At 50.9% G+C, this 25,908-nt stretch overlaps 2 protein-coding genes across 2 annotated transcripts; both read left to right on the top strand.

The window, feature by feature from the left end:
• The first annotated feature begins 4,424 nt into the window (after positions 1-4,424).
• Positions 4,425-11,454, top strand: TAC3 (tachykinin precursor 3). The gene is made up of 7 exons (XM_007081525.3): positions 4,425-4,543; positions 5,130-5,248; positions 7,643-7,751; positions 7,944-7,973; positions 8,470-8,523; positions 8,920-8,994; positions 11,156-11,454. Exons 2-6 carry the CDS (start codon positions 5,135-5,137, stop codon positions 8,991-8,993), a joined length of 381 nt encoding a protein of 126 aa, XP_007081587.1. The 5' UTR covers positions 4,425-4,543; positions 5,130-5,134; the 3' UTR covers position 8,994; positions 11,156-11,454.
• Positions 11,455-15,744: 4,290 nt separating this feature from the next.
• ZBTB39 (zinc finger and BTB domain containing 39) lies at positions 15,745-21,693 on the top strand. The gene is made up of 2 exons (XM_042992566.1): positions 15,745-15,818; positions 17,336-21,693. The coding sequence occupies exon 2, from the start codon at positions 17,380-17,382 to the stop codon at positions 19,513-19,515; it is 2,136 nt and encodes a 711-aa protein (XP_042848500.1). The 5' UTR covers positions 15,745-15,818; positions 17,336-17,379; the 3' UTR covers positions 19,516-21,693.
• The last annotated feature ends 4,215 nt before the right edge of the window (positions 21,694-25,908 follow it).

Below are 25,908 nucleotides of genomic sequence, written 5' to 3'. Positions count from 1 at the left end.
AAAAAGGAGCTCCTATGTTTGCAGTAAAACGTAGATATGTGCTCTGTGAGAGCTTACAAATGGCTGCCTTTGTTCCTGTCTCTGGATGTCTCTCCCTCCTTTCACGATCCCTACCTTCCTTGCCTCTTCCTTGTCTCCACCACTGAGCTCACTGTGCCTCGAGGCTGGGGTTTCCCTCCACCTCGGTGCTTCCACTGGCTTTCCATCGGCAGGCAGCTCACGGCCCCAGGTAATCATGCCGGCGGGAGACCTGATTAACTTCTCCTCTTGCCTGCAGATCAGTCTTGCTCTCCGAGCACAAGCCTGAGTTCTGGCACACCCTGCTCTGGGCTGGGAGAGGGCCCAGGGAGTCAGTTCTTCCCTGACAGATGGGGGGCTGTGCCCTGAGTGAGGGTAGCTCGGGCTCCCGTCAGCCTTCCGTCACCCCCCACAGCTCCCCCCATCCTTGACTTCTCAGAACCGGCGGAGGAGATCCTGTCTGGCAAGAGGGGGCTGGTTATCAGAGCCTGACCGCCCCCGCTCTCTGCCTCATCTCCTGCTCCCAGGGCCCAAATTGTCGTCACTTTCCCAGTGAAGTGTCTGGTCATTTTCAGAAGCAATTTCAGGAGAATATGCAGCTGCTGCTCCCCATCCTGCTTTTCCTTCCCCAGGGCTGAAGGCACTGTCAGCTCTCTGGACTGGGGAGGGGATGGGATGGCGGGGGGGGGGGAGGGCTTGAGTCCTGGTCTCCCTCCTGTCCCCCCTCCATCAGTCATGTGCTAGTTTGAGGACGGGGCTCGGTTGCCCCACCTGTGCCATGGTGCTTTACAGGGCTCCATCCTGACGGGAGAGGCTGAGGTTCTGTTGCCTCCCTGCTCAGCCAGCCCAGCATTCTCAAAGTCTGGGTTGTTTTTCTGAGGGGCACAAGCCACCCTGGAGCCCCCTAACCCCCATGAGGAGCCATTTTAGCACGTCAGCTCATACCAGCTCGAGCTAGGTCCTCCTGGCTCAGCTCATTTCCTCTGTAGGCTATGAGGGGCTCTTCCAGTCCTCACTCTGAGGGCTGGCTCCCAGCTGGCTCCTGCCTGCGGGACTCTGCAGGATGCACGGGTTGCCATCCTTCCATTCTTTTCTAGTATCTCCACCCAGTGTCACCTCCAGCCCTGGCCCTTCCCTCCCCACCCCGCAGCACCCCTCCCAGGATGTTGAAGGAGCCCCCATGCTGCACCCCAGTTGTGTATATGGTGGGCATATGCGGGTCATCTTGCATACACAGCATCCACTTCTACCCCCAAGAACAGTCCACAAATCCAATCTCAGCTCAGCTCAATGCAACACACATTTTCCTCGTCCCCCCACCCACCCCGGCAACAAAGGGGAGGAGCTCCAGAGTGAGGGTCTGCTAGGGACCCTCTTCCTCTAGGCCAGTGATAGTCCTTGGAGATGTGGCTCAAATCAAAAGTGTCAAAGGAAAAAACCCCTACGTGCCCTGTAGCTGCAACACCTACTTTACATGCCATTTGCATATGGTCTGTGGGCAAGATGAAGCCCTGCCTGCCAGAGCCCTTCAAAGCCTCCCTCCTTCATCACCTCTCTGGCTTAGTTTAGCATTAGCTCTTTCAAGTCTTTGCTACTCCCAGAGATCAAGGGGTGATCAGTTCTCCCTGCCATTCCCTTGCTCCCCCCATGCTTGGCTCCCGCCATCCTCTGTGAGATGCTGCATCATCAAAGGACATTATTCATGGTGAACCTTTGCTGAAGCCCTGTTTCCCTGATGCCAGAGCTTGGGGGCAGGGACCGGTGGGTTGGGGAGGAAGAGAGAGTCTGCCTTAAATGGGACCCAGGAGGCTTTAGTCCTTACAGTCTAACACTACTCCTCTTGCACCCCCAGTTCCCTCCAGCCTGCCTAGCTTGGACTTCCTTCTCCAGATTGGTAGGGGGAGGAGAGGAGGTAGAAGATGGCTACATCCAGTTGGGATCAGCACTTGATCTTCTCAAAGGCATGAACCTGCCATGTCATTTCCATGTAGACAAGCTCCAGCTTCTTACCCTCTTCCCACCAAAGGGTCCCAGCGCTGGGTCCTGGCCCATGATTGGCCCAGACAGCCCTGTAATTAGCTGGGTAATGGGAAGCTTTAGATGAAGCCCCACCAGCCTCTCACATAATAAAGGAGCCTTGAGACCCAGCTGCTGCCCTCCCTCAGGGGTGAACGGGGGGCCATGTGCAGGCAGACTTCTCTCAGTATGGACCAAGTCCTAGAGTGGGTGGGGTGTTGAGAGTGTGGAGGGGAGAGACAAGCATTTCAGGACACTAGCAGCACTTGAAAGGCTCTATGGAGGATCCACACTGTGGGCTGCAATACAAGAAGGAAGACTCAGGGTTCCTTTTTTGTTTTATAAATACATTTTTATTGATCACCTATTATATGCCAAACACTATAGAGCTAGGGATTCATGGTAAACAAAACAGACAAAAGTCCTTGCCCATGTGATGCTGACTTTCTGGTGGAGCGTGGGCTAGACAGACTATAAGTAAAGCATTTAGCATGTTGGATGTAATAAGTGATGAAGAGAAGAAACAGAAGGGGGATATGGGCTATAGAAGGGTGGTCATTTTAAGTAGGGTGATTGGGGAAGGCACTGGTGAATGGGGAGTCTTTTTAGTAAGTACCCAATTGCTGCGGTTCTCTTCTCAACCCACAATGTAGTAGAGTGTAAGTCCCCAAATCTCCAGGTCTCTTAGAGAGGGGACTAACTCTTCCTCTGGGAGAGTTAACTGCTTCCTTACTGGTCAAAATTCATAGCATTGCAGTAAAATGAAAGGGAAGTTTGGAGTGAAAAAAGCCCAAAACTGAATTTGTGGCTCTTCTCCAGAAGCTATGTGTCATGGAGCACAAGACTGAATTTTTTTGTAAGATTTAAAAAAAAAAATTTTTTTTTTCAATGTTTATTTGTTTCTGAGAGACAGAGAGAGACAGAGTGTGAGTGGGGGAGGAGCAGAGAGAAAAGGAGACACAGAATCCGAAGCAGGTTCCAGGCTCCGAGCCATCAGCACAGAGCCCTATGTGGGGCTCGAACCTACAAACCGTGAGATAATGACCCGAGCCAAGTCGGACGCTCAACTGACTGAGACACCCAGGTACCCCAAGATTTTTTAAAAATTTTAAGTAATCTCTACACTAGTAGAGACTCCCCTAGTGTGGGACTTGAACTTACAACCCCAAGATCAAGAGTTGCATGCTCTACCGAATGAGCCAGCCAGGTGCCCCAAGACTGAACGTTTTGAGCCTCAATTTCCTCACCTGAAAAATAGGAAATGCTAAGAGTGACACATGGCTCTGAAGCTGCTTTCACTTCCCCCTACGCCCCACCCCTTTCCCTTCAGCAGCATCTTCTCCTTCCATCCCCACTCTGAATCTGACTCTCCCCTGGGGTTCTACCTTAGGAATGAAGTGAGCACTATAAGCACCCTCAACAGAGTGGGCCATTGAAGGAGAGGCTTGAAATGTCTGGGGAGAAGATGCCTGGGCCACAGGGAGACAGACTAGAGTTGGGAAAACATGTAATTGTGAGAAAAAAAGAAGCAATTAAGAGATCAATGCTGGGCTGGGCTGGGCTGGGCTGGGCTGGGCTGGGCCTGGCCAGGCCAGGCCAGGCAAGGATTTGGGGGCAGTTCGGCCACAGTGTTCTCTTCCTCCTTTCCAACATTATAGCAGAAGGGATAGAAGTTAGAACTCTGAAAGAATGCAACTAAATCAGGCTGATTCAAGGGTCGAGAAGGAGTGGCATGGGGAGACGCATTCGCACTGAAGTGCTGGGGGGAGGCAGACACGGGAAGTTTCTGCACTCAGTAGCAGGGGAGAAGTACTGACCCTCACTTGGCCTGAGGACCAAGGTGATGGGTCAGCTGCAGCTGGGAGGAGGACAGAGGGAGAAATGAGAATGGGACTGGATGCCAGACTTACCTCCCAATGCTCAGGGGCCTGAACCTAGTTATCCTGGTGGTGTGGAAGGGCCAGAGAAGCACCTGCCTGATTTTTTTCTGGCCCGGCAGTTGAGTCTGAAGGTTTAAAGGGTGAGGAGCTGGTGAGTGAACAATGAGTAGAAAGAGACTCAAGGACCACACCTATTGAGCTAGATCCCACATGGGAATTTTGGGACAAAGCATATACAACATCATTCTTTAGTGTGCCCAGCTCAGGGGCTGTTGGAAAGTGGGCTGCTGGATAACTCCAGCTGACTGCAGGGTTTGTGTGGTTGTGTGTGTGTGTGTGTGTGTGTGTGTGTCTGCAGCCTATATCCTCCTTTTTCTCCACCAGCCTCCCCCCTCCCCTCCAGCCACCCTGGGATTGGTGATTCACAGCCCCTCCTCCGGCTCCCCCAGACCCTCCCAGAGCCTTTATCAGGGAGCTGGGCCGGTGTTCCTGCCACATCCTCAGATCCCCTCCACTCCCTGCACGGAGGGAGGCAGCGGCACTACCAGCGTGTGGGGAGTGGGCACTGCTGCCGACCAGCTCCCTGATCCTGCTAGACCATCTGCCCTGGGCTCAAAGCTACTCCACAGGTAGGCACGAGTGGGAGAATGTCGGATGGACTGGAGTTGGCACCAAAGGACAGAGGCCAGAGTTAGGAGGGAATAAAGGAGCGGAGGGAATAAAGGTGGCAGCTTTTGATCTGGGAGCAGGGTAGTGGGAAGGTGAGCGGAAAGCACCGGTAGGGTTTAAAAACCAGTAATGTTTGGAGCCTGCGGGTTCAGACTGATCCTTCCAATACTAGAAAGTTTTTGCCTAAGTCTGGGTTACCTAGTGCTGGAAAATAGAATCCAGGATCCCTCCTCAAGCTATGAAGACAGACTGGTGCGTGTCCCATGGATCTATCATCTTCCCTGGAAGACTAGCATCTGGCACTTTTGCAACATTGCTCATTGCCAGGTGCTCAGCCTGGGGAGATGTGTGGTGGGGGAGTGGGGAAATTGAACCCAAAGGATGGCCCTCCTGCTCAGAGATACTCTCCCCAGAACAGGGCTTGGGGGGTGGATTTGGGGGCTGGGGAAGCAGGATCAAGCCAGGCTGCCAGTTGCATAATGTCTCCTGCATTTGCACCATGCCGCATCCTCCCTGCACCCCTGTCCTGTCCCTCTGCCCTCCTAGGCACCATGAGGAGTGCCCTGCTGTTCGCAGCCATTCTGGCCATTAGCCTGGCTCACGGTTTGGGGGCTGTCTGTGAGGACTCACGGGAGCAGGTGGTGCCCGGTGGGGGCCACAACAAGGTAAGGCGCCCCCTCTGGTTGTGCCCACTCTGGCAGAGTCCTAGGCAGCGTCATGAGAGCTGGTGCCATGCCTGTTCCACAGCTGTTGAGAGGAAGGTGGGGTGGGAGTTACCCGGGTTATCCATCAGAGGGTGGGTTTCTCTGACTCTGGCGGTCTCCCGTTCTCAGTGTCTCTAGGGATGCCTCTAAGTGTCTCTCTCCCTCTGCGTGTCTTTGATAGCCCTGTACCTAAAAAGTGCCCTACCAATACGTTGTTTGGTTGGTTGATCAGTGACTTAGGGATACTGTGAAGCATAAGCTAGGGTGGTCCAGCTCAGTTGCTATCCTTCTACAGGGGGCAGATCCTTTCCACTCCTTGGATGGTATGAAATATACTCAGAATTTCTCTCCCAAATGGTCATTTATATGCTATTTTACCTATCAGTTACGTGTATTATTTTATTTTCAAAATTCAAATAAATTCCTATATGCTCTGCTCATCCACCCCCAGTAACCTCAGGTGTTCCTAAGCCCTAACCTCTTCTTTCCTTTTCCTCGCCCTGCTCTAGCCTCTGCTTAGTCAGGATAGGGGGTAAAATCTCCACGAAACAGACCAGGCCCCAATTTCCAAAGTTTCTCTAAGAAAAAGCACAGGAGTTGTCAGGGAAGGGGTACAGGGGGAGAGCAGGGAGGGAGTCTTTTCAAGGTTTTGAAATGGCAGCAATTACATTGGTACACATGCTTTTAAGATGATTATAGGTGGAACTCATTACAAATTCAGTGTGTGAAGTCTAACTGCCTCTCCAGCTCAGATCTGTTTAGCATCTCATTACAGGAGGTGGGCAGAATATTTGAACAATTTGGGAAAAGTGGCTGCCTAGGATGTCATGCGCAGGGCAAAGAGAGAAATCAGTCTTCATCCATATGTGTCGTGGGGCACGCCAGGCTGGCAGCCTTGCAGGTGGCGGCCATTGCACCAGATCCAAAAGACCAGAAGCAGTTCAAAAATATAAAAAATACACAAGGAGTGCCAAAAATGGGCTTGACACTGTGCTCAGAGCCCACAGTTCCAGCTGGAGATGGTCAGAGTATCTGGCTATATTTCTTTAAAGCGAGCTTGCTTCAAGACCTTGGGCCAGGTGGTCAATGAAAGAGAGAGGTTGCCATCTCACCCCTTTTCCCTGAAGGTCTGTGAGGATGAGGGAAATTGGGGTGAGATGAGGGTAGGGTATATGTGTGCCCGGGTAACTGGTTGGTATATGCAGGGTGCATCTGTGTAAATGTGCTGTGTGTGTGCCTGGGAGCCTAAGGACACCTGGGCTCTGGAGAGAGAGGCACCGCTGAGATTCAAGGTGAGAATCTCCAAACATGATCATTGTCATTGTTTCTCTGCAGCTGCAACTAACTGGCTGTGTGGTGTGTGCCCACAACCATCCTGCTGTGCCCAGGCTGCTTAAAAAAAAAAAATCAGCAAGACAACGAAGAGCCCCTGGTCCAGAATGGGGTTCAGTTGTAGAGGATAGGAGGTGTCATTCTGAACACACTGTTTTCCAGGCAATCTAAATTCAGTGTAGAAAAGAGAGAGGGAGAGACAACCAGAGGCAGAAATCTATGGAGAAGAAAAGAGAATGAGGGGTGGTGGGAACCACAGGCAGAGAAACATCCACGAACGTACTGCAGAGTAGGGGAATTTCAGGATTGCAGATGCGCCCCTGTTGCCTACTGACACCCATCCCAAGGACTGAGTCCTGTCTGTGACTCAATCATGGAATACAGAGGATGCTTGCTCTGTCCAATGGGCCTTTCTTGGGAGTGGCAGAAATCATGGCTCACTCCCATAGTGGGGCAACCACATCCTTGGGCAAACTGGTTCCTGATGTGCCAAGGAGAACAGAACCAATGGTCCTTCTCACTGAGAGGCGGCAGGAGATGGGAGAGAGCCCTAAGGGACAGTCTCCTTTGAGCTTGGGAGACAGTGACCAACTGTCCCAGTTTTCCCAGGACAAGCATAAGCCCCGAAAGCCCCACATCCCAGGGAAGCTCTTAGTTCTGGACAAACCAGGACACTTGGTCTGCCTACAGGGATGCCCACTGTGTTCTCTTTACCAGCGCTTCTCAAATCTTGCTGTGTATATGCGTTGCCTGGGAGCGTGGTTAAAACGCAGATTGTCTTAATAGGTCGGGGTAGGACTGAGATTGAGATTAAGTATTTCTAATGAGCCCACAGCAGTGGTGCTGCTGTTCCGTGGACCACAGTTTGAGAGCCCACTTCTCTTCCAGTGTAAACCAAAGGAAATCCTGAAGGAAACAAAATGTCAGGTTTAGCTGTGATGGGCTCAAGAAGAGGTTGTTCTTTGTGGGGAGGGGTAAGAGGATTAGGTGTGAGCCTCAGCCCTCTTTGTTTCTGTCCCTTAGAAGGACTTGGACCTCTACCAGCTGCCTCCATCTTTGCTCCGGAAACTCTATGACAGCCGCTCAGTCTCTCTGGATGGATTGCTCAAAATGCTGAGCAAGGCTAGCGTGGGTAGGAAGCAGCCTTGGGGGAAGTGTGGTGGGGGGCAAGATTCTGACCATTAAATAGGCTTGGGAGGAGCCTTCAGGTGGGATGGAGACTGGAGATGGCTTGGTGAATAATTGAGGGTTGTGACCTGAATCCCCTCTAACTGTCACTTTCCAGATTCTATTCCCCAGTTACACATTGTTCTTGCTTTCACAGATCCTAAGGAATCGCCACTTCCCCAGAAACGTGAGTAGCCTCTTGTCCCTCCCTGTCTCTGCTGACTGCTTGCTAGCTAGCGTTCCATGGGCTTGGGGCCCGGTGACCATTCTGGCTGGCCCCGTCTCAGCTGGCACAGACAATAAGCCAGCTGCAACTGTTCAGCCAGTCTTTCCTGGATGTGCGAGGTCACTGGGAACCAGGAGGAAGCAGGTGTGAGGAGTGTGGTGGACTTTCCCTTCATCAGCTGGTCATTGGGAACCAAGAGGATCTCTTGGTGGCTGTGAAGATTCTAAGCCAGGCACCTGTGGGGGCAGAGAATTCTTGAAGTGTGGAGGAGGGAGAGGTGGGCAGAGAGGGTGAGCTTAGGGGATAGCCTGCTCCCCTAACTTGGGGGACAAGCTGTGGCATGATAAAGAACCAAAGATCAGAAACCCGATTTCAGAAGTCTTGACACATCTCTCCCCCCGCACCCCACTCCCACCACCCATTATCACTGTTGGCAATGTTGGTCCTTTTTCTACAGGTGACATGCACGACTTCTTCGTGGGACTTATGGGCAAGAGGAACAGCCAGCCAGGTAGGAGTGTGTGGAGGTACAGTGGGAGGGTTTAGGGTACTACTGGCAAAGATATGGCAGAAGTCAAGTGCCTCATATTCGTCACCAGAGGGAAAGACAGGACTTTTCTTAGCTACAGTGAGGGTTCCTTGGCCCTTCTACCCAATCGGGTTGGATCCATGGTCCAGCTCTCCCTAGGAGCACAATGGGGAGACCTTTATAAGATAGTTCTGCTGCAGCTGGGAAGGAGTTGGGGGAATCTGTTTCCTCCCTATCTCCCAAACACAATGTGCTTCTTGTTCCCGACTCTGTCTTCCAACGCTGTCTTTCATGGCTAGCTAGCCCTTCGCTGTTGGGTCAGGGTGAAGGTCACATTCAAAAACATCTCTCCTAACAACACTGTTTACTTTATCCCAGACACTTCTATTGATGTAAACCAAGAGAATGTCCCCAGCTTTGGCACCCTCAAGTATCCCCCCAGTGTGGAATGAGGTAAGAATTGTTGGTTAGGAGAGGAAAGGGACTGTGGGAGCAGGGAGGGGGGAATGGGGTTACCACAAAGGCATTTCCTCTGATGCTACAGGCATTAATACTCATAAATCTGCCTTAAAATATACTGCCAGTGCCCAGCACACTGTTGGCCAAACACACCATCACTTAGAGGTGCATATTGGTCTGTAAGAACATGCACACTCACACGCACACACGTGCTCACTCATACACACCCTTCTTTCTTTCTTCTTCCCCTGTATCATGGACCCTGGCTGACTCATGAGCACGCATTAGTGGTGGGGAATGGGGAGAGAGGGGCTTCTCCTGTGGCTTCTCTGATGGGCAACTTCTGTTGTTTGGACTCCATTCTCTTATTATCTACGTACAAGATGAAGAGACCATCATCTGAAAATTACAGGCACAATAATTACAATTATTACAATTCGTACGTAAAGTGTTCTGCCTCTTAGGTGGGCTAAAACCTTTCAGATCATTCAGAATCTCCAGTGACTGGGTCCAGCGTGTAGTTCTTCACAAGAGTGCTTTAGGAAGAAATGCAAGGAACTCTGAAATTTAACAGGGTGTAACTAGCTTGGTTGCTTTGTGTAGCAAAATGGATAAGAGCATAGCCTGAGTTTGAATCCTGGATCTGCAGCTCACTGGCTTGTCCCCTTGGCCAAGTTATATAACCCTTCTGTGCCTCAGTTTCCTCATCTGAAAAGTGGGAGGGATATTATTTTGCAGGGTTGTACTTTTGAGGATTGAGCGTAGATAGTCTTCAGAACAGTACCTGGCACACAGTGCATAGTGCTGTGTGTTGGCTGTGTTAGGATTACTGCCATCTGGGAGGCATGGGTAATGTCCCAGTGTCCCCCCTGCCTGGCTCTGGTCTGTCTGCCTAGAGCTGGCTCGGCTGGACCCTGGGCTTGAGTGGGCTGACAGATCTCTCCCTTAGTGTTCGAGTATGAGAGTCTCCCAGGGAAGCGTCTAGTCAAAACACAGAAACTACCGTGTCAACCCCATCTTCCCCCACACGGCAATAGCGGCCCAACTGATGGGTTTCTTTGCATTCTGAAGAAAGACGGTGTGGGGGGAGGAAAAGAGACGCATCGGGAAGCCTCTGTGAGCACAGAGAGACTCCTGTCCCTGTCCCTGTATCCCTGTTACCCGCAGTCACCGGTCTCAGGGGAGAGCAGAGGAGCAAGAGCTCTCGATGGCTCTCGATGAAACTGCCTGTGCATGGCTCCCTGGGCCCGGAGACTAGGTCTAGCCCCCCATTCAGTGTTGGGTGAGAGGGCACAAAGAGCCGTAATAACCGTAACTCGCTGATTACATGGTACTTACCGTATCATTTTGCTCTCATTAGACGGTTATTTCAGTCCTGCCGACCGCCAGATAATTATACGGGCAGCTATATCTGGATGACATAGTCTCCCCCAGCGTTATGCATTGGCCATAAAGATAATTACAGTGCAATTTTGCCATAGTATTTTATACAAATGGTGGAAACAAGTGCATTGTGGAAATCTACTTTTAATGCTCGCTGGTGAATCTAGGCTCTTTCAGAGGGGCCAGTCTCATAATTACAGCCTTCATAATGTCACCACTGATGGAGCATTCTCAACCTGTTAGGTGCCAGGAAGAATAGCACATAAAGTCCCCAGAGGCTGGCATTTAAAGGAGATTAGATGAGATAGATCAACACAGATCATTGTGTCATCTGATTTCATTCATGTGAAACTGCTAACAAAGGAAGTGATCCCTGGGCCTCTTCTTCCTCTGGGAGGTTTCTGGAAAGAGGAGGAGGGACTGGGGGACCCTGGGGAAGCATCAGCACCCAGGCACGTTGAATGGGGCTATAGTTTGCCTGACTCATGGGATGCTGAGCACAGGAGCCTGCTTAAGATTCTCTCTCTCTCCCTTTGCCCCTCTCCGTCTCTTAAAAAAAAAAAAAAATAAGTAGCATGGTAAACTTGCAGCTGGGAAGGAACAAGCTCCTGCGGCTAGAAGAGTTCAGTCCTCCAGTTCAAAGGCTACAGGGAGAGCTGAGGGCTGAGACTTCTGTTCTCTTTTCCTCCCTTACATACCCCACTGCTTCCCCGACAAGTGGTCGGTGGGAGTTTTACAGGATAGAAGATGTGATTTCATTTTTGCTCCTCAGCACTCCACTTCTGGACTCGTGGGCTGCATCATGAAGACACGTGCCCCCCACCTCCCAACCTCCAGCTGCACGTGCTCTATTTCCCTTTCTTCGCCCCCCAGCCCCCCCACCTCGTAACACTCCTGTGCTTTGACTCCTTCCCCATCCCTCTACCTCACCGTGATGGAGAAACTGCAGAGTGAGCACCCTCAATCCTAGTGGGCATTGACCCTAGATCCCCTTGGATAATGTAAGTGTCCTACATTTAAAACTATGACATCTCTTTCCATTCCTCAACAATAAAAGATTTTCACATATGACCTAGAGTGATGTATTTATTTGGCTGGTGGGTGAGTTTTTCTCTTCCTTGACTCTTCGAGCTACGTAATATACACATACATGTATGCACACATGCATATATCATATATAAATGGAAGCATCTTTATTTGGCACACATATCAATTTTCCCAACAGTGCCTTCAGCAGTGCTTCATACAATTAGTATGGAAGATTTATTTAGTAATTAAAAAATAAATGAAGGGCGCCTGGGTGGCTCAGTTGGTTGAGCATCTGACTTCGGCTCAGGTCATGATCTCGCGGTTCGTGAATTCCAGCCCTGCATCCGGCTCACTGCTGTCAGCACAGAGCCTGCTTTGGATCCTCTGCTCCCTTTCTTTCTCTGCCTCTCCCCTGCTCATGTTCTCTCTCTCTCTCTCAAAAATAAATAAACATTTAAGAAATAGTAAATGAATGAATTTGGAAGATGGTTTCTAGTGGTCAAAGACTTTCACTGACTAGCTTCAGATAAAGGAAAAATATATTCTCAATGGCTTGTCTGTATTTCTAGGATGAGCCAAGGAGACATCAGTCCCTGCATCTGACTCTACTTAGAGAAGGAGAGGGAGGTCAAGGCTGTGCAAGGACCCAGCCACAGAGGAGGATGCATCTATTGAATTGTACCATTTTTCTGTCTCCAAATGTCGAGCATGGATCCTGTAACGGTGACCTATACGCATCGTTTACAGTGGAGCCAGTGGTGGACAAGCAAACAATGGGGTGTGGATGGGGAAGTTACTACAGAGGTCAAGAAAGAAGGGAGCAGGTATCTTCAGTGTCAGCTGGCCATTTCAGTTATTATAAAGGGAAAACGTTTGTCTCAGACTCCTCTACAATGCAACTGACACCAGCCCCTGTAGCACTGGTCTAGCAGTCCACAGAATATATAAGCCCAGGGATCCCAAGGAGGTATTCTGTACCCTAAGGGAACAGTCTGGGAGATCCTCAGGCTCTGTATTTTAGCCCAGTGCAGGGCCTGGCAGTACCCCCTGAACTACCCTGCTACAACATCAACGCTCCATTCTCCCAAGGCAGTGTAGAGACAGGGCTACGGAGCCAGAGGTCGCTTCCTACATTCCTTCACCCCAGTGAAAGTTCTCTCTTCCCAGAACCTTAATGGGGCAACTTTGGACCCACAGCTGAATGGTGGGGATGGGGGAGGAGAGAAAGCTCAACTCAGCATCCCTTAGGTCAGGTTTATTGCTACAGGTCAAAGAATGTTCTTACCCCAGAGCCTCAAGCCTTTCTTCAGTGACTCATCATATTGGCTTTTCAAAATGATCTATCTAGGTTTTAAAGTGGGGTAACTTTTGCAGAGTCTGGGGAATTTATTTAGGTCATGAAAGCTTCAAGAGTTGTTTCTGCTCAGACTTGGGAGATGGGCGTGTGTGCTGAGATGATACAGTGCTTTGCCAAGTAGGAGCATAAATGCAGAAAGGTTGCTCTCTGGTGGGGCTGACAAAAATTGCAGTCCTTGGGATTCCAGGAAAAAGGAAGCCAAATTTTAAGTCAGATTCCTGTTTTTGTACTTGGAGAACGTGTGAAAGAATACTGGCCCTCCTCTTCCTGTTGTAAAGAGGTTGGTGCCTAAGAAGACCTGGCCAATAAGACCTTGACCGGATTTGTGGCTTCTCCACTTAGCTGTGTGTGTGTGTGTGAGTGTGTGTGTGTGTGTGTGTGTGTGTGTGACTGGGATTGCATGGTGATTCTTACTTTAAAAAGATTTCAGTCTTTAAGTTTCTGGACTAATTCCAACGTGTGTGGAGGTGTGGTTTCGCCACACTAACAAGAAATGCTCTGACACTGTCTACCCAAAGATAATTATCAGATTCCACAGGTTAAGAGTTCAGTCCACTGAGACTGCCCATTGCTTGGGATGCCCTCTCATGTCCAGGTTGTTACCTGTGTTCTGACCTACAGGCTCTGGTAATGAAATAAAAAATATATATATTTCTTATTATAAATCACAATATCACAACTATAAACAGTATAAACTTTAATCTACACCTTTAGGGTGGTTTCTTAGCTCGTGAAGTACATTTACCAGGGTCAACACTCCCCCGGAGATAGTTAAGGCATTTGGTTAGGAAGCTTGAAGAGGCCCCAGACTTTTGCAGCCTAACGTCTCAGAGTCATGCTGGAGGTGTGGAGTCTATCAGTTTGTGTGAGGGTCCACTTTAGGGGCACACCCGGTCACCTCGTCCAACTGTGGGGGTTGGCCTGCCACTGGAACGTGTATCAGCTTCCAAGTGACCCTTTCGTGAGAGAGCTAAGTGGGATTGTCTGCCCCCCAAACTACAAGAGGGTCCTATGACCGTTTTTGTATCTCCTTGCTAATACATATTACATGATTGGCGTCATTTGGTAGAACACTTGCTTTTGGTATAATCTAACACCAGTTAGTGAGGTTGTGGAACGAGGGACACCCAATCTCCCAAATGCATCAAGATAACTGAGGTTACTGAATAGCCAAACTTTCTTAGATCACTTGGCAACTTCCAGCGCATCCTCCTCTTCCCATTCACCCATGGAGGAATTACTGAACTCTACCGTGCGCCTGCTCGAGGGGGGGGGGGGGTCGTGCCTGGCCGCTCTCTATCATCTGGCAGTGGACAGAATGTGCTGGGAGAGAGGCTGAAAGAGAAGGGTCCTAGAGCCTGAGGGGTTCCTATGTATTGAGGGGAGAGGATGGGATGCCCATGACTGCTAATGTCTTCGGTGGTAATGGTGGTGGAGGGGAGGTGGCAGGGAGGGCAGGGAGTTTTGGTTTGATGACAATTTTGGGGCAGGAGCATCTGAGGAGAGGATTTGGAGGGTAGATGCAGTGCTAAGGGAAACGAGTGGATAGAAGCAGCACAACTGAACTCTAGAAACAGTTGAAGATATAATGGAAGAAAAATAATTTTCCCTCAAACCTTCCAAGTTCTTGGCTGAGACCACCCTATAATAAAAGACTGATTAACAGGAGAAAAACAAACAGAAGTTGAGTAGCCTCAACAGTATACCTCCTGTATACATGGGAGATGTCCAGGAAAACAGAATCACTCCCTAAAATGGCCAAGCCGTCACCTTAAATACCATCTCTAGCTAAAGACAAAAGAATATACTGGGGTAGAGAGCCAGTTATGGAGGGTTTTCAGGTCAAGCATGGTAAATAAGGGTATGGTTGTTAGGCAGATTTAAGTCTTGCCTTCTCCATTGATAAGAGTTTCTGGAGATTTAGTCATTTTCTCTTCCTCGTACAGAGAGGGAGACACCCTTACAAATGGAGATTTCCCTTATAAATGTAATTTCTATTCTGCTTTCAGAGCTTCTCCTGTGTCTGCTGTTTCTTAAAAATAAGCAATCTAAAATAATCCTTATGCCAAAAAGGCATATTTGGGGTGGCAAATTCTGCTCGCCTTCAGGGAGGACAGACTGCAGGAAACAGGCTTGGGCTCCCAAGGTGGAGTGGGATCCTGTAAATTCCGTCCTTTGGCCCCTAGGTGGGAGGAGGGGCATCCTCGAATTTTCAGAAGAGCGTGTACCAGGGGCCCAGCCCTCAAGTTCATTCAGTCAAGCAGGCTTTATTAAGCACCAATCATAAGGACCAGGAAGTATGTGGTAAGCACTGCGTTGAGTAGTTCTCGAGACAGATCCCTGACTTCAGGAAGCTCTCAGCCTAGCTAGCTCACAGCCTAATGGAGACTATAAATTAATCAAATAATCTTACTTTCCCCCTCTTTTTTGCAAAACCACAATAGTGGAAGTTTTGAGAAGCTTCTGGGACTAGGAGACCTAGGTCAGGGTAGAGGATGAGTGTAGAGTCGGGATAGGGTTTTTCACTTATCCGGGTCCCAGGGCGAGGAGGGAATGGTCCTCCACCTGGTAGATCAGAACATTTCAGAAAAACCAGGATCAAGGGAGTTGGAAACTTCCCCGCAGCTGCTCGCGCCGCGGCCGGGCCCGCGGTCCCAGGGCCGCGCGGAGGCGGGAGGTGAGGCCTGGGCAGGGGGTCCCGCGGCGCGCGGGGGCCCGGCCGGCCGGCCGGCTGCTGGGGGCGGGCGGAGTCTTGGCGGCTCCGGCCCCGTCCACCTGGCGCCCGGCCCCGCCGTGGGGGGGCGCTGCCTCCTCCCGGGCGGCTGGGGGCGCTGCGACCAAGCGGCGGGGGGCGCTGCCTCCTCCGGGACGGCGGGGGGCGCTGCGGGCCGGGCGGCGGGGGCGGCCCGGGCCGGCGCGGCGAGCGGCGCGGCGGATGGAGAGTCTGGCCGCGGCCGGCGGCGCCGCCTCCTCGTCGGGCCGGGCACGGCGGGCCGGGGCCTTTGTGTGAGGCGGCGGTGGCGATGGTGCTCGGGCCCCGCGGAGCCGGGTAAGCGCGGCCGGGCCGAGGGCTGCCCCTGGCCGAGGCCCGACCCCCCTCCCGGCCCTTCTCTCGTTCTTGCTGGGCTCCCTCCTGCCGGCTCCCCTGGGCCGGACCCATCATTCCCGGCCGCGCGCCGACCCCGGCCGGTCCCGCCGCCCATCCCTTCTATCCCGTCCGGCCCGGCGCCCCGGCCCCCGTCCGGAGGCGCTCCGGGGGATCCCCCGCCGTTTGAGGAGGGACCGAGGTGCTCGGTGGCCCCCAGATTGGAGCACCCTCGCCCGATCCAACGCCCTTCTTCCTGGATTCGACCCTCCAGAGGGGAGACTGCGGCGCCACGAGATTGTTGGGGTGCCTTCTCGGAAGTTCCCAGTCTGCCTCCCTCCCACCCCCCGACTCAGGCTTTCCGGTGCCCCGACCTGATGTGTGGCCACCAGGGCCCGGGAGATGCTTGACTGGTATCCCAGCAATGCGCAGAAGCTTCTTGGACCCCAGCAAAAGTTGGGAGTTAGTAGGAGGTGGTGAGGTGGAGAAAGGGGCTGTGTCGCGCGGGGCGAGTGGTGAGACTGAAGGAGAATGTAGCTAGCTTGTCTTCCTTAGGCATGCAGTACTCGAAAGGGGGGGAAAGTGGGATCTGGGAAGCCTTTAGGAGTCTTACCTATATAATTAGATGCCTTCTTAGGGCATCAAGTAAAAATCTGGTAGTTCTGGTCAGCGTATGCATAAGTCCCAAAGAGGGTGGTAAAAGAAAAAAAAACAAAACAAAACACATTTTTAAGTAAGAGTAAATACCACAGTGTATTATTCTACTCTGCTTTATTTCTTTGGGTCCTGAGTGCTTTAGCTTCATCCACAGCTTACAGAGAAGGTGACAGAACACTATCTGGATGGCTCTGGGCTATGGCGAGACAAGAGAGTAGGCAGGTAGCAGGGAGAGATGGGAACTCGTGAATGAGCAAGAGGTTTATTGGACTGAAAAGACACAGCATTGATAGGAAACTAAAAGAGCAACCTTATCTTGCCCTCAGTGGCTAATGGAGCTTTGGTAATTGTGTCCCAAGATGTATATGGCATTTGGCAATTGTAAGAGAAGTGAATGTACTCAATGAGATAGGAAAGCTTGTATTCAGGAAGAAATTAGAAAATTAATATGAGTAAAATCTGAGCCGTGGCTCTGGTAATGAAATAAAAACGGTGTCTGAGAAGGTGCCTCTGGCTTGGCTCTGAGGCACTAGCTCCTGTCCAACCAGGCCTACAACCTCTCTTACTGACTCTTAAAGACCAAGCTGTCAGATTTTTTTCAATACTTTTGGATTTTGTTAGGAGGACTCTGTGACTATGCAGGGAGAGAGGTCATTGTCCCGTCATTGCGCCCAGCAGCATAGACCAGCTCTCCACGTCCATTTTCTCCTGCTCTTCTCCACCCAGGGCTTGGAAACACTCAGACGGGCGGTATTTTCTTCCGCAGAGCTCCTCGCCTGCAGGGATGTGTGTGGCCATCCATCTCTTCCTTTTGCTGTCCGTAGGTGAACCGTGCTGATACAGAGGCAACTTCACAGGAGCTGCTAAGATGGGCATGAGGATCAAACTGCAAAGCACCAACCACCCCAACAACCTGCTGAAGGAACTCAACAAGTGCCGGCTCTCGGAGACCATGTGCGATGTCACCATTGTGGTGGGGAGCCGCTCCTTCCCGGCCCACAAAGCCGTGCTGGCCTGTGCAGCTGGCTACTTCCAGAACCTCTTCCTGAACACTGGGCTCGATGCCGCCAGGACCTATGTGGTGGACTTCATCACCCCTGCCAACTTTGAGAAGATTCTGAGCTTTGTCTACACATCAGAGCTCTTCACAGACCTGATCAATGTTGGGGTCATCTACGAGGTGGCCGAACGCCTGGGTATGGAGGATCTCCTTCGGGCCTGCCACTCCACCTTTCCTGACCTGGAGAGCACAGCCGTGGCCAAGCCCCTGACCGGCGCCAGTGAGAGCCACTCTGGCGCCCAGAGTTGTAGCTCGGCAGAACCTACCTATCCCCTTGGAGACCTCCGGGCTGGTGGGGAGCATTTCGGTCCTGATAGGAACTACGTGTTACCTAGTGATGCTGGAGGAAGCTGTAAAGACGAAGAGAGAAATGTTACCGGTGACACTAACCATAGCCTGCCTCTGCCACAGCAGCCACTGCCGCCAAAGACAGAAGACCATGATGCTCCTGCTCCTTTCACTTCCGTCCCCAGGATGGCGACTCCGCCAGGCCTAGGCACTGTCAGCATGGGCATCCAAACCAGCACCAGCTGCTGCCAGCCATACAAAGTTCAGAGCAATGGAGACTTCAGTAAAAACAGTTTCTTCACCACTGACAGTGCAATTGACATGACCACTGGGACCAACTCCTGTCTGAGCAATAGCGACCACTCCAAAGATCCAGGCTTTGGGCAGATGGATGAGCTCCAGCTGGAGGACCTGGGGGATGGTGACTTGCCGTTTGAAGACCCCACTGAGGAGACAGGCACGGCCGAGGAGGTGATCGAGTTGAGTGACGACAGTGAGGATGAGCTGACTTTTGGAGAGAGTGACAGCCGAGAGAATAAGGCCATGCCCTGCCAGGTGTGCAAGAAAGTTCTAGAGCCCAACATTCAGCTGATCCGACAGCATGCTCGGGACCACGTGGACCTGCTGACAGGCAACTGCAAGGTCTGTGAGACCCACTTCCAGGACCGAAACTCCCGGGTGACCCACGTTCTGTCCCACATTGGTATTTTCCTCTTCTCCTGCGACATGTGTGAAACTAAATTCTTTACGCAGTGGCAGCTGACCCTCCACCGACGGGATGGGATATTTGAGAACAACATTATTGTCCACCCCAACGATCCCCTGTCTGGGAAGCTGGGTTTGTTTTCAGGGACAGCCTCCGCGGAGTTGAAATGCGCTGCCTGTGGGAAGGCACTGGCCAAAGATTTCCACGTGGTCCGGGGGCACATCCTGGACCATCTAAACCTGAAGGGCCAGGCCTGTAGCGTCTGTGACCAGCGCCACCTCAACCTCTGCAGCCTCATGTGGCACACTCTGTCCCATCTCGGCATTTCAGTCTTCTCCTGCTCTGTCTGTGCGAACAGCTTTGTGGACTGGCATCTCCTAGAGAAGCACATGGCCGTGCACCAAAGCCTGGAAGACGCCCTCTTCCGCTGCCACTTGTGCAGCCAGAGCTTTAAGTCGGAGGCCGCCTATCGCTACCATGTCAGCCAGCACAAGTGCAACAGTGGCCTTGACGCCCGTCCTGGCTTTGGGCTGCAGCACCCAGCTCTCCAGAAGCGGAAGCTGCCCGCAGAGGAGTTCCTGAGTGAGGAGCTGGCTCTGCAGGGCCAAGCTGGGAATAGCAAGTATAGCTGCAAGGTCTGTGGCAAAAGGTTCGCCCACACAAGCGAGTTCAACTACCACCGGCGGATCCACACAGGCGAGAAGCCGTACCAGTGTAAGGTGTGCCACAAGTTCTTCCGAGGCCGCTCGACCATCAAGTGCCACCTGAAGACGCACTCGGGGGCCCTCATGTACCGCTGCACGGTCTGTGGCCACTACAGCTCCACCCTTAACCTCATGAGCAAGCACGTCGGCGTGCACAAAGGCAGCCTCCCGCCCGACTTCACCATCGAACAGACCTTCATGTACATTATCCATTCCAAAGAGGCAGAAAAGAACCCGGACAGCTGACTGGGTCCCAGCGGAGCTAGGGGGAGCTCCCAGGCGGCAGCCAGGACGTTGATTTTCTAGTGGCTGTTGGTCCCTCTCCAGCCGGAGTTTCAGTTTGGCCTTGCTAGGAATTCTGTTCTGTCCTGTGTTTAAAGAAGAAAAGAAGAAGAAAGAGCACACGAGCTGTTACTGTATTTGAGAAGCGACGGCCCTATCATGTTTACCTCCTTACCTGTTCTTGCCCAGGAAGGGCTGTGTTTTTTGATTCTTTTGAGGCCGGTTTGGGGATCTGGTCAGGCAGTTGGCGTCAACTAGATCCTCTCTCCGAGCCTCTCAAGTTTTAGTTTACTGATAGGTTTTATGCTGCTAACAATCCAACCAACGGCCTCACTGAATAGAGGAGGTGGAGAGAGGGCTTTTCACTGTGGGTGTTAGTACCAGATTTCCAACTGGGACACCCAGCTGTGAGAGAGATATTGGAAATGTGGTCGTTCGGAAAAGACTAGTCAGCAGGGCAGCTCACCTCAGGTTCCCGGCCCAGCCCTCAGCAGGGAAAAGGCAGATGGGATGGAGGTGCCTGCTTGTTGCGACACTCTAATCTGCTGATGGGACAGTAAAATCTTTTGGCAGCTAGATCCAAACTGGGGACAAAGCTTTCTATTTAGGTCAGAACGCTTTGGGATGAATCCTTGCCAGTCAGAAGAGGTGGCCTGCGGTGCTGCCAGAAGTGGCAGCCGGGATGGACAGGAAGGGAGGTTTCTCCTTTCTCCTCAATTCCAAAGAAATACGGTTTTATGGAGTTATAGCCCAGGTTGCTAGGCCTTCCCTGTGGGGTAAAGAGGACAAGGAGCCACTTTGATACAGTCACCTGTCATCTGGCGGCCTCCGTCGAGCTTGAGTTTCCTGGTGGAGAGGTGGGGATGTCTCTGACAGCAGCAGCCTTGCCTTAATTTACATCCAGTCTCCCACCTAGAAGTGTGTTTGACCTGTGGTGTAGATGAGAAGACCCCATGAGGTGGCAGAGTGATGGACTGTGAGCCCTTCAGGATTGAAGGGACCTGGGTAACGTGGTGTGTAGCGGGATGTGCGCTCTGTCTGTCCCAGTCGGGTAACCCGTTGTTTACTTTGTACACTAACTGGCCGGGAGCCTTGGCAGCTCACCTTTGACCTGCTGGAATTTATCCTGATCTGTCATTGCATTGCCACCAGGGGGCGCTATTGGAGGGCAGCTGGTTTAGGCCCTCCCTGGGTGGCTGTGATGGAGTCTGCCCAGTCCTTGGGGCTGGTTGGCTCCGTTCTCAGTGGCTTTTGAGGGGTTTCTGCCCAAAGAAGGCTTGAGGGAGAGGGCCCTCGGATCTCGCATATTCACAAGGTAGCACCTCAGTAACTCATACTACCTCACCCTGCTCAGGCGAGCTCTGGGAGTCCCTGGCCGAGGCCCTGACACTGCCCTTGGTGGGACTCAGCCGCACCCCGGGCTGTTTCACAAGCAAGTGGTTTTAATTCACTCACAGAGCCTTTTTGGACAATAATATTTATTTATTTTTGCTTTTATATACATATTATCCAGCATCTCTTTTGGATTAGTGACTTCAGGAAAATGAGTTTCTCTCCAGCAAGTAGCCATATTCCAGGGGACAATCCTGGCCAGAGATTTGGGAAACAGGGGCTAGAATAGGGGAGAAGGTGTCAAGCCTTTAAACAAGCAAATTCTTTTCTTTCTCTCCACATGGTCTCTTGCGTTACCTTTTAGATAATGGATGTAAGTTCTAGAAATTTGGGGCCTATTAAATTCCTAGGCCTTTTATCCCTCTTCCTTCCTGTGATTGAGTAGATTGGGGATTGTGTTGAGGGTAACAAGTTATATGAAGGACCTTTTTGCACATTTTCTCATCCTTCCTAAACTTGGGAAGCTATGTTAAGATATACAGGCAAGCCAAAGCTCCGTCCTTATTGGACTTGCTGTCTCTCTCCCTAGCCCTAAGTTGATAAAGCCTCCCAGTTAGGGTGCATGACTCTCTGGTGGGGTGACTGTTACACGAAGAGATTTGTACAGTGGCCACTTTTCACCATCTAAACCCAACTTGTTACCTGTTGCCTCAGGTCATTCTTGTCAGGAGAGCAGTGCTGAGAATTTTTTTTTTTTTTTAAAGTTTATTTATTTTGAGAGAGTACAGTACAAGCAGGGGAGGGGCAGCGAGAAGGAGAGACAGAATCCCAAGCAGTCTCCATGCTGTCGGCACAGAGCCCAAGGCGGGGCTCAAACCCACGAACCGGGAGATCGTGACCGGAGCTGAGATCAAGAGCCGGACGCTCAACTGACAGCCACCCAGGTGCCCCAGTGCTGAGATTTTTCACCCCTGGTTGGCTTCTCCCTTTCTTCCCCATGCTGACCATTAGAAATTTAAGGAGAACGTGCAAAAGGCTACCGTCTAGTGTCTGCTAAGCTTTTCAAGGCTGGGTAATTCCCAGACTGTTGATGAGGACTGATTTTTGAATGGTCAGATTTGAGAGAGGTGGTACTTACTGGAACCCAGCCAGGTAGCTGAGAATGGATCAGTGTGCTGGAGAAACCCTTTTCCTTAACGGAGGGCATCGTGGATGCTGGGTAGTCTGTATACTTAACCTGAAACTGTGAAGTTTTCCCTTTTTGCCAGTAAACCAAAAAGCAAATCCTTGAAACTTTGCCCCTGAAACACTAAACAAAAAACTGCATTCCCTGATCCTCCTGAGTCAAGTGGTTGATCAGGGTGGCCCGGTTGGCTGCAGTTAGACATGTAGCAGGGTCAGTAGCTCATGAGGCTCACTGACCAAACCCTGTTCCTCTGCTTGTCCCCATATTCACACCTGACCCCTCCCTCTGTTTGGAGTCACGTTTGCTGCCTCCAGCTCACTCTTTTCTGAACTGTTTTACTTGAAACTCTCTATTGTGGCAGAGGGCATCTGGGATACCTGGTTGAAGGTATTCATTTTCTTTTGAGTTTTTTTATTTTTTTTCAACCTTCTGTTCATTTGATTTTGTTGCCCCCATGCCCCCGCCTTCCTCACCGCCCCCCCTTCCCCACCTTGGAGCCCAGTTTAGCAGTCTGCTGTATTGTTCTGAGGTTCTCTTTGACCCCTGAATGTCTTTTTTTTTTCTCCCTTTTTCCTTTTTCTTGTTCTGACTCAGGACGAGCTACGTAATTTGCAGAGCCCTTTGTTTAAAAATGAATTTCGAGATGGCGACTGTAGAGCATTAAACCAAGCATGAGGCTATTCCCAACCTGTTTCTTAAGGGAAAAAGGTAATACTTGTATGGCACATTGGAAGAAACAGCAGAGGCTGCTTGTGGCCAGAGGAGGGGATCTGTATCCTGCTTCTCCTGTCACTCAGTGATGGCTCACTGATGGCCACAGCACTTGCTGGGAAGCGCTGCTGTATTTTAGTATTTGGTCCTAAATTTTAAGGCCCCAGGGAGTCTCTATAGTTCATGGCTAGCTGGAAAAAAAGGAGGTGGGAGTTGGGCCCACGTGACCTCTAAGAACCAGGAAATGGGTAAAAGTTCTTTTTGACTTTCTTCCTTTCTGTTCAGCATCCCTTGGTCTCCAGGACAAACCTTTGGGCTTAAATACCTTCTCCCCAGTCAGGTTTTGCTACTGATGAATACTCTTTGTTTTCTGGCCTCTTGCTGTGCCCTATTCTTGAGACTACTCATCTTTGGAAGCGAATTCAAATCCTTTTATAGATGGACACTGATTTTGTTGGCACGGGAGTGGGCTGTGTGGAGAAGTCTGCCCATCTGGAGGTCCCCACACATCCTTTTGCCTCAGTCCTGCACTGAGTGAGTCAGGAAGCACAGGCACACAGCATTGATTTCATTGTGATCACGCATCGTAAGCTGAACACCCGAATGGAAATGAAACTGTTTTGATTTCGATGTTTCTTTAACACCCCTCCCCCTGTCCAGTCTGCCCTCCCCTCCCACCTCTGCTAGCGAAAGTCTCTTACGAAACCAAGAAGAGTTGTTGGCGTCTAACTTCCTTCCATTAAATTAATAAGTACTGACCTCCTAATATTTAAGTGTTTACTATCTATTGCTGTAAAGTTTTGTATATTTTGTAAACTTCTTTTCCCAAATAGTAGATGTCTAAAATCGTTGTACATCTGATTCTTTTATATTCCATTGTTCGGCACAAAGTGTGGTTTTTATTTAGAATAAAAAAAAAGAAGGAAATTTGAAACGAGAATTCTTTTCCTACTGACTGGGGTTACTGTCCCTTGTTGAGATCGGAGCCCAGCACCCGTTAGCGGCAGCTTTCTCAGCAGCTGCCAGGATTCTTCCAGGTGGCAGCTTCCTTTCCTGTAGCTGGAATCCCCCAGGGCTGACTTGTTGACCTGTTTTTAGTGGGAAATTAAGTCAATAACCCAACCTTTCCAGGGGAAACCTCCCTGAGGGGATCTTCCGTTGGCTCAGAGAGTAGTGGGACTCTTGCTCATGTCTAGTTGGACAAGAGATTTGGCCTCAAAGGGTCATGCCAGTGCCATCGGATTCACTGACATGGTATGTTGGAGCGGAGAGAGGCAGAATCAGGGAGGAGGTGGAGGTTTGGCACAATCTCACGAGGTCGACAACAAATGTACCTCCACAGAGAAGGAGATAGACCTCAGAGGCTGGGGCGTGATGTGGCCCATTTGGTCTCAGCACAGTGGCCAGGCGTGGCCCCCAGCGGTGCTCAGTCAGTGCTGAGCCGAGCAGCCTTGCTGTGGTCAGTATCACTGGTTCTCTGTCCTCCCGAGGCCCTGAGGAGGTATTCATACTGCCCTGGGTGACAGCGGTTGCCAGAGAAATCTGTGAGAAGAGTGAGACCGTGGGGGGATGGCCTCTGAGGTCACTTGGGATAGGACCGGTGTAAAATTAAGTTCCCTTTAGGAAGCTTCTGGAGCCCAAGTCCGAGGAGGCAGTGATGTAGGCATCAGATTTTGGCTTGGTTTTTATATGAGCACAAGGGACGAGGGTCTTTAGTGCATTTTCTGTATTACTGGGTTAAACCCTTACTGCAACCCCATGTCACAACCTGGACTCTCCCGGTTGAAAAAGCCCTCAGCTCTGTGCCACTGAGCAGCTGTTTGTCACTTAAGACCCTTTGAGATTTGGGCCCAACGAGCAGGAGGATCATAGGGGGATTTCCCTCTGTGCTCCTGATGCACGGGTATGTACACTATTGGAGCACGTGTTTCATGCATCTGGTGAATATGGTTTCAGATTTCTAAGAACAGAGGAGAGAGCACTCTGGGTCAGTGAATGGTTGTTCCAAGTTAAACATTCCAGAAATACTGAGCCCTTGAGCAGAACAGAGGCTCTCAGTGATTATGCCCACAAGCCCTTCATTCTCCACAGCCAGGACTAGGAGGCCAGAGACTTGGAACCAGTGGATCATGTTCTTAGGCCTTGCCTTTGTGGACACGGGCCTAGACCCTAACTGATAAAAGAGTCTTTAAAAAAAGATTTTTTTTTTAATGTTTTATTTGAGAGAGAGAGAGAGAGAGACAATGTGTGAGTGGGGGAGGGGCAGAGAGAAGCAGACAGAATCCTAAGCAGCCTCCAGGCTCCAAGCTGTCAGCACAGAGCCCGACGTGGGGCTCGAACCCACGAACTGTGAGATCATGACCTAGCTCAACTGACTGAGCCACCCAGGGACCCTGATAAATGAGTTGTTTACAGAAGACCTAATTTTTTTTTTTAGGATTTTTAAAATTGTCTTTTATTCTGAGAGACAGAGAGTATGAGTAGGGGGGGAGCAGAGAGAACCCCAAGCAGGCTCTGCACTCTCACAAACCTTGAGATCATGACCTGAGCCAAGATCAAGAGTTGGATGCTTAACCGACTGAGTCACCAGGTGCCCCCAGAAGACCTACTTATTAATAAGAAGACTTCATTTCCTATCTATGGGACAAGCATGAATAGAAGTAAGTTGCAGGACAGGAAAATTATGAAAAGACTTGGCCAAGGAGAATGAAGTTTAGCGGTGAGAACAGACTTAGAAGAATACCAGAGCAGGGCCCCTGGGTGGCTCGGTTAAGCATCCAACTTCAGCTCAGGTCATGATCTCGCAGTTTGTGAGTTCAAGCCCCACCTCGGGCTCTGTGCTGACAACGCAGAGCCTAGAGCCTGCTTTGGCTTCTGTGTCTCCCCCTCTCTCGGCCCCTCCCCTACTTGTACTCTTTTGGTCTCAAAGATGAATAAATAAACATTTTTTAAAAAGTAAGAATACCAGAACTCTGCCCTGTGACAGAATCAGAAAATTTCTGCCTCCCCATCCCATGCAGGGGACAAGGGCTGAGGGACAGAGCATCTGTCAGTGCCTGCTGCTGGCTGTCCCAAGGTCTGCTCCCAGAATGGACATCCTTTGATATTTTCCTATGATCTGGAGAGAA

Source organism: Panthera tigris, chromosome B4 (genome assembly GCF_018350195.1).
Source record: "Panthera tigris isolate Pti1 chromosome B4, P.tigris_Pti1_mat1.1, whole genome shotgun sequence".
Taxonomy (NCBI): domain Eukaryota; kingdom Metazoa; phylum Chordata; class Mammalia; order Carnivora; family Felidae; genus Panthera; species Panthera tigris.
The sequence above is the reverse complement of the archived record's forward strand: the minus strand, read 5'-3'. Positions and strand labels throughout refer to the sequence as shown.